Source organism: Heterodontus francisci, chromosome 9 (genome assembly GCF_036365525.1).
Source record: "Heterodontus francisci isolate sHetFra1 chromosome 9, sHetFra1.hap1, whole genome shotgun sequence".
In the NCBI taxonomy this organism is placed as follows: Eukaryota; Metazoa; Chordata; class Chondrichthyes; order Heterodontiformes; family Heterodontidae; genus Heterodontus; species Heterodontus francisci.
In genome coordinates, this window is record NC_090379.1 from 30,330,327 (window position 1) to 30,338,616 (window position 8,290).

Here is an 8,290-nt window from a genome sequence, read left to right on the forward strand (position 1 = left end):
TATTTAGAGATACAGCACTGAAACAGGCCCTTCGGCCCACCAAGTCTGTGCCGACCAACAGCCACTCATTTATACTAACCCTGCAGTAATCCCATAATCCCTACCACCGACCTACACTACGGGCAATTTACAATGACCAATTTACCTATCAACCTGCAAGTCTTTGGCTGTGGGAGGAAACCGGAGCACCCGACGAAAACCCACGCGGTCACAGGGAGCACATGCAAACTCTGCACAGGCAGTACCCAGAATCGAACCCGGGTCGCTGGAGCTGTGAGACTGCGGTGCTAACCACTGCGCCACTGTGCCACCCCAATTTATGCGTACTTCTTTCAATTTAGTATACTCTGTTGGCTGCTCACAATGTTTCTGCTCTAAATTGGAGAGACCAAATGCAGATTGGGTGACCGCTTTGTGGAAAATCTCCATTCAGTCCTTAAGCACAACCCTGAGCTTTTGGTCTCTTGTCATTTTAATTCTCCACCCTGTTCTCATCCTGACCTCTCTGTCCTCAGCCTCCTGCAGTGTTCCAATGAAGTTCAATGTAAACACGAGGAACACCACCTCATATTTTCTCTCGGCACATTCCAGCCTTCCAGATTCAACATTGAGTTCAACAACTTCAGACTGCAACCTCTGCCCCCATCTTGTTTCCTTTATCTTTGCAGGTTTTGGATTTACTCACATTTTTCTTTTGTTTTTGATTTTGGATGGCAGATGTTCATCATTCAGCATTCACGCCTCCTCGAGACACATGTTTTGTTTCTTTACTTTCCCGATTACCACCCCTTTGGCCTTGCACAACCAACTCTTTTGCCATTTAATCTCTCCTATCCTCCATCCTATCACAGACCTGCCCTTTTGTTCTTTTTCCCACCCTCCCCCTTTCACTTGCTTAAAACCTATTACATTTTAATTTTTCCCAGTTCTGATGAAATGTCACAGACCTGAAATGTTAACGCAATTTCTTTCTCTACAGTTGCTGCCTGAGTATTCTCAGCATTGTCTGTTTTTATTATAGGAAACAGGCTAGTTTAGATCTAGTTTTGTCCAATGAGAAAGTGTCAATTAATAACCTTGTAATAAAGGAGCCCTGATCATAATTGTCATGAAGTTGCGACCATTATTAATTTTCTTTGAGGACTTGTGTTTAAAAGACTGTGGAAAATACCTGAGAAGATGACTGGACTTGTTTTTTAAAGGGTCACTGGAAGGACACTTGGGACTTTGTTTTAAAAAAAAAAGCACTGGATGTCACATGTCTTAAGCTAAGTAAACAGCCAAAGCCTTATGGACTTTGGAACTGTTTGGACTTAGGAAAGTCACATGTCTGGATTTATGGCTGTCAGGAATTTTGGTTTCATTTTTGGATATTGTTTGGAGTTCAGTTGGGATTGTAGTCTTGAGAGAGAGAGAGAGAGAGAGAGAGAGAGAAAATCAACCAACTCATCCTGTTCCGCCTCTTTGAGAAACTCTGAGAATCCAGTGTGAGAAACCGATACAGCATTTCTCCTGAGAAGCTTCTGGAAGACTTCCTCACAACATCTCCTGAACGAACTGCTTCTGAAAAGATCCCAGTGGCAACTGCATGTGTCTAGTGACACCTGTCTATCTGCACCAGGACCCCAGACCAAAGGTCATCTGAAACATTTCATATTTTATCCTTTTTCTTCAAGAATTGTCAATAACTTGGCCAATGTCTTTTTAAAAGTTGATCTCTGCAGAGCTAATTTTTTCTTTAACCGGTGTTTGTGTGTGTGTGTGTGTATGTGAGTGTACATGTGTGTCAGGATATTTTAAAAGGACAGATATTTATACCTACATATTTCAAACGGTGTGTTATTAAGCTTTGCGTCTTTATTGACTAAGTCTTGTTTTATAATTAATAAACAACAATTTTGTTGTTTATTAAAGAAATCTGGTTGGCAGATTTTTATCCTGAAACTAATATGCCACATTGGTAACTGGATAAAACATTTATATATATGTTATGACCAGTGGAGTAGTTCTTTCTTTTGGGCCTCCTTATCTCGAGAGACAATGGATACGCGCCTGGAGGTGGTCAGTGGTTTGTGAAGCAGCGCCTGGAGTGGCTATAAAGGCCAATTCTGGAGTGACAGGCTCTTCCACAGGTGCTGCAGAGAAATTTGTTTGTTGGGGCTGTTGCACAGTTGGCTCTCCCCTTGCGCCTCTGTCTTTTTTCCTGCCAACTACTAAGTCTCTTCGACTCGCCACAATTTAGCCCTGTCTTTATGGCTGCGCGCCAGCTCTGGCGAATGCTGGCAACTGACTCCCACGACTTGTGATCAATGTCACACGATTTCATGTCGCGTTTGCAGACGTCTTTATAACGGAGACATGGACGGCCGGTGGGTCTGATACCAGTGGCGAGCTCGCTGTACAATGTGTCTTTGGGGATCCTGCCATCTTCCATGCGGCTCACATGGCCAAGCCATCTCAAGCGCCGCTGACTCAGTAGTGTGTATAAGCTGGGGGTGTTGGCCGCTTCAAGGACTTCTGTGTTGGAGATATAGTCCTGCCACCTGATGCCAAGTATTCTCCGAAGGCAGCGAAGATGGAATGAAGTGAGACGTCGCTCTTGGCTGGCATACGTTGTCCAGGCCTCGCTGCCGTAGAGCAAGGTACTGAGGACACAGGCCTGATACACTCGGACTTTTGTGTTCCGTGTCAGTGCGCCATTTTCCCACACTCTCTTGGCCAGTCTGGACATAGCAGTGGAAGCCTTACCCATGCGCTTGTTGATTTCTGCATCTAGAGACAGGTTACTGGTGATAGTTGAGCCTAGGTAGGTGAACTCTTGAACCACTTCCAGAGCGTGGTCGCCAATATTGATGGATGGAGCATTTCTGACATCCTGCCCCATGATGTTCGTTTTCTTGAGGCTGATGGTTAGGCCAAATTCATTGCAGGCAGACGCAAACCTGTCGATGAGACTCTGCAGGCATTCTTCAGTGTGAGATGTTAAAGCAGCATCGTCAGCAAAGAGGAGTTCTCTGATGAGGACTTTCCGTACTTTGGACTTCGCTCTTAGACGGGCAAGGTTGAACAACCTGCCCCCTGATCTTGTGTGGAGGAAAATTCCTTCTTCAGAGGATTTGAACGCATGTGAAAGCAGCAGGGAGAAGAAAATCCCAAAAAGTGTGGGTGCGAGAACACAGCCCTGTTTCACACCACTCAGGATAGGAAAGGGCTCTGATGAGGAGCCACCATGTTGAATTGTGCCTTTCATATTGTCATGGAATGAGGTGATGATACTTAGTAGCTTTGGTGGACATCCGATCTTTTCTAGTAGTCTGAAGAGACCACGTCTGCTGACGAGGTCAAAGGCTTTGGTGAGATCAATGAAAGCAATGTAGAGGGGCATCTGTTGTTCACGGCATTTCTCCTGTATCTGACGAAGGGAGAACAGCATGTCAATAGTCGATCTCTCTGCACGAAAGCCACACTGTGCCTCAGGGTAGACGCGCTCGGCCAGCTTCTGGAGCCTGTTCAGAGCGACTCGAGCAAAGACTTTCCCCACTATGCTGAGCAGGGAGATTCCACGGTAGTTGTTGCAGTCACCGCGGTCACCTTTGTTTTTATAGAGGGTGATGATGTTGGCATCGCGCATGTCCTGGGGTACTGCTCCCTCGTCCCAGCACAGGCATAGCAGTTCATGTAGTGCTGAGAGTATAGCAGGCTTGGCACTCTTGATTATTTCAGGGGTAATGCTGTCCTTCCCAGGGGCTTTTCCGCTGGCTAGGGAATCAATGGCATCACTGAGTTCCGATTTGGTTGGCTGTATGTCCAGCTCATCCATGACTGGTAGAGGCTGGGCTGCATTGAGGGCAGTCTCAGTGACAGCATTCTCCCTGGAGTACAGTTCTAGGTAGTGCTCAACCCAGCGGTCCATCTGTTTGCGTTGGTCAGTGATTATGTCCCCCGATTTAGATTTGAGGGGGGTGATCTTCTTGATGGTTGGCCCAAGAGCTCTCTTCATGCCATCATACATTCCTCTGATGTTTCCGGTGTCTGAGGCCAGCTGAATATGACTGCATAGGTGTTGCCAGTAGTCGTTTGCGCAACGCCTAGCTGTTCTTTGTGCAGTACTTCTGGCTGCTTTAAGTGCTGCGGATGTTAAATCGCTGGGGGCTTTCTTGTAGTTCAAAAGTGCAATGCGCTTAGCGGCTATGACAGGTTCCAGCTCTTCATTATGAGATTGAAACCAGTCTGCATTTCTCTTCGCACTTTTGCCGTAGGTGGTCAAAGCTGACTCATAGATGGCGTCTCTGATGTGGGCCCACTTGGTCTCAGCATCCCCTGTGGGAGTGTTTTGAAGGGCTGTTACAAGTGAATTTAGAAATTTTTGTAACAGCTGTGGGTGAGAAATTCTGCTCATGTTCATGCGCGGGTGGCCCTTCTGCTTGGAATGATGCAACTTCTTTGGTCTGAGTCTAACCTTGCTGCACACCAGGGAGTGGTCGGTGTCGCAGTCCGCACTGTGGAAGCTGCGTGTGATTTGAACACTGTTTAAGGCGGCTCGCCTTGTGACAATGAGGTCTAGCTGGTGCCAACGACGTGATCTTGGGTGCCTCCATGAAACCTGGTGACCAGTGGAGTAGTGGAGCTAGAGAAAGTGCATTCCTCCAACCTCAATCATAACATAATGTAGAATTTTATATTGAGTTTCTGAGTGATTTCGTTAAGAACAAAACTAAAGTCTTAAATCTGAACAATGCAAATAATGTAGCTATAGGGTTTTAATGTTCCAGACTCCTCCATCACCATTCCTGGGTATGTCCTGTCCCACCGGCAGAAGGGACTCAACAGTGGTAGCAGCACAGTGGAATACAGTCGCGAGGGAGTGGGACATTGATTCTGGACTCCATGAAGTCTCATGACATCTGTTCAAAAATGTACAAGGAAATCTCCTGCTGATTACCATCTACCAACCTCCCTCAGCTGATGAATTAGTACTCCTCCATGTTGAACACCACTTGGAAGAAGCACTGAGGGTAGTAAGGGCAGAGAACATACTCTGAGTGGGGGACTTCGATGTCTATCACCAACAGTGACTTGATAGCACCACCACTGACTGAGCTGGCTGAATCCTGAAGGACATATCTGCCAGACTGGGCCTGTGGCAGGTTGTGAGTGAACCAATAAGAGGGAAAAACCCACTTGACCTCGTCCTCATCAATCTACCTGTCATTGGTGCAACTGTCAATAGCAGCATTGGTAGGACCGAACACCCGACAATCCTTGAACTTGGTCCTCACACTGACGATACCCTCCATTGTATTGTGTGGCACTACCACTGTGCTAAATAGTATAGACCTTGTTCTCGGGAATTAGGTGGACCAAATGGATCAAGTGTCAGTGGGGGAACATTTAGGGAACAGTGATCATTGTATCATAAGGTTTAGATTGGCCTACAGAAAAGGACAAGGAACAATCCAGAATAAGCATAATTAACTGGGGGAAAGTCAACTTCAATGGGGTAAGAATGGATCTGGCCCAGATAAATTGGAATCAAAGGTTGGCAGGCAAAACGCTAACTGGCTGCCTTAAAACATGAGATGGTTCGGGCACAGTCAAGGTATATTCCCACAAAGGTGAATGGCAGGGCAAATGCAAATCCAAATTTTCCTGGATGAAAAAAAGAGACAGATTAAGATGAAGACGACAAATACTGACAACAAGCAATTAACTTTGTGAGCTGCTGAAAATCCACCCCTTCGAGATAATCCTGCATCACTTTCGATAAATGACTCTAGGTATTGATTCCACCTAACTATACTTCAGAAGTGAAAAGGCCTTCTTCACCAGGCCTGCAATGCATGCTTTTTCCCCAAGACGAGCCAAATCACATGACTTACAAGCTATTCTTTCATTTGTAATTTAATTGTAATTTTAAAACTGACTATCCACTTTAATGGCTTTCATTCTCGAGTGCGTGCGTGTATGTGGAGAGTGAGTGATGTAGCATCAGAATTTCAAGTATGAATAAAAATAATCCTCTTTACTTCAACCCACGAAAAGCGTGCTACTGGTTGTTCAAACTGGCCACACACTCAAAGGTTCAGAAACGCACACATCTCCCTTTTTAAAAACAAAACACACTGATTGCGGACAGTAAAGGGAAGAGAACTGGGACATCAGTTTACTCTCGTCTCTGTCTGTAACGATGAACAACACAACCTTCAGAACAATCGTGGCTACAGAGAACAGTATCTAACCCTCTGACTATACTGTCCCCTACGACTACCACATTCCTTTTCATTCCCCACTTCTACACAAGGCATAATTGTTGCACTTTGATACTATTGCTCAGACATTAGAATGTGTCAAGTCATACCTATACTGAATAAAATATTACCACCGCCACCAATCATTTCGGAACTTAAGAATAAGGAGTTAAAGGGTTGATGACCCTAATATCCCAAATTCCAATGCAGACTCACCCTTTTCAGAGCTTCGCTTCATTCCTGGCCTCACCCTTTTCCCTGCTCCATTCCCGGCTCGCGCTTTTCCATGCTTCATTCCCAACCACACACTTTTTCCATGCTCCATTCCCAGCCACGCCCTTTTCCCTGCTCCATTCCCGGCCTCACCCTTTTCAGTGCTTCATTCCCGGCCTCGTCCTTTTCCCTGCTCCATTCCCGGCCTAGCCCTGTTCCCTGCTCCATTTCTGGCCTTGCTCTTTTCAGTGCTTCATTCCCAGCCTCGCCCTCTTCCCTGCTCCATTCCTGGCCTCGCCCTTTTCACTGCTCCAATCCCGACCTCGCCCTTTTCCGTGCTCCATTCCTGGCCTCATCCATTTCGCTGCTCCATTCCCGCCTCGCCCTCTTCACTGCTCCATTCCCGCCTCGCCCTTTTCCCTGCTCCATTCGTGCCTCGCCCACTTCACTGCTCCATTCCCGCCTCACCCTTTTCCCTGTTCCATTCCCGTCTCGCCTTTTTCACTGCTCCATTCCCGCCTCGCCCTTTTCCCATTCCTGGCCTCACCTTATTCATTGCACCATTCCCGCCTTGCCCTTTTCCCTCTTCCATTCCTGGCCTCTCCCTTTTCACTGCTCCTTCCCCGGCCTCGCCCTTTTCCCTGCTCCATTCCCGGCCTGGCCCTTTTCACTGCTCCATTCCCGGCCTCTCCCTTTTCCCTGCTCCATTCTCGGCCTGGCCCTTTTCACTGCTCCATTCCTGGCCTCGCCCTTTTCACTGCTCCATTCCCGCCTCACCCTCTTCAGAGCTCCATTCCCGGCCTCACCCTTTTCCATGCTTCACTGCCAACCTCGCCCTTTTCGCTGCTGCATTCCTGGCCTCATCCTTTTCCCTGCCCCATTCCCGGCCTCGCCCTTTTCCATGCTTCCCTGCCAGCCTCGACCTTTTCCCTGTTGCATTCCTGGCCTCATCCTTGTCCCTGCTCCATTCTCGGCCTCGCCCTTTTCCCTACTCCATTCCCAGCCTCGTCCTTTTCCCTGCTCCATTCCCGGCTTCGCCCTTTTCTCTGCTCCACTCCCGGCCTCGCCCTTTTCCCTTTTCCATTCCCGGCCTCGCCCTTTTCCCTGCTCGACTCCCGGCCTCGCACTTTTCCTTGCTCTATTCCCGGCCTTGCCCTTTTCCATGCTTCCCTGCCAACCTCGCCCTTTTCGCTGCTGCATTCCTGGCCTCATCCTTTTCCCTGCCCCATTCCCGGCCTCGCCCTTTTCCATGCTTCCCTGCCAGCCTCGACCTTTTCCCTGCTGCATTCCTGGCCTCATCCTTTTCCCTGCTCCATTCTCGGCCTCGCCCTTTTCCCTACTCCATTCCCAGCCTCGTCCTTTTCCCTGCTCCATTCCCGGCTTCGCCCTTTTCTCTGCTCCACTCCCGGCCTCGCCCTTTTCCCTTTTCCATTCCTGGCCTCGCCCTTTTCCCTGCTCCACTCCCGGCCTCGCACTTTTCCCTGCTCTATTCCCGGCCTTGCCCTTTTCCATGCTTCCCTGCGAGCCTCGCCCTTTACCCTGCTGCATTCCTGGCCTCATCCTTTTCCCTGCTCCATTCCCAGCCTCGCCCTTTTCCCTGCTCCATTCCCGGCCTCATCCTTTTCCCTACTCCATTCCCAGCCTCGTCCTTTTCCCTGCTCCATTCCCGGCCTCGCCCATTTCACAGCTCCACTCCCGGCCTCGCCCTTTTCCCTGCTCCACTCCCGGCCTCGCCCTTTTCTCTACTCCATTCCCGGCCTCGCCCTTTTCCCTGCTCCACTCCCGGCCTCGCCCTTTTCTCTGCTCCATTCCCGGCCTCACCCATTTCA

General features: G+C 48.6%; 1 protein-coding gene across 1 annotated transcript; it reads right to left on the reverse strand.

The window, feature by feature from the left end:
* Window positions 1–7,280: 7,280 nt before the first annotated feature.
* Window positions 7,281–8,021, reverse strand: LOC137373319 (octapeptide-repeat protein T2-like). Its single transcript, XM_068038143.1, has one exon. The coding sequence runs from the start codon at window positions 8,019–8,021 to the stop codon at window positions 7,281–7,283; it is 741 nt and encodes a 246-aa protein (XP_067894244.1).
* Between the last annotated feature and the right edge of the window lie 269 nt (window positions 8,022–8,290).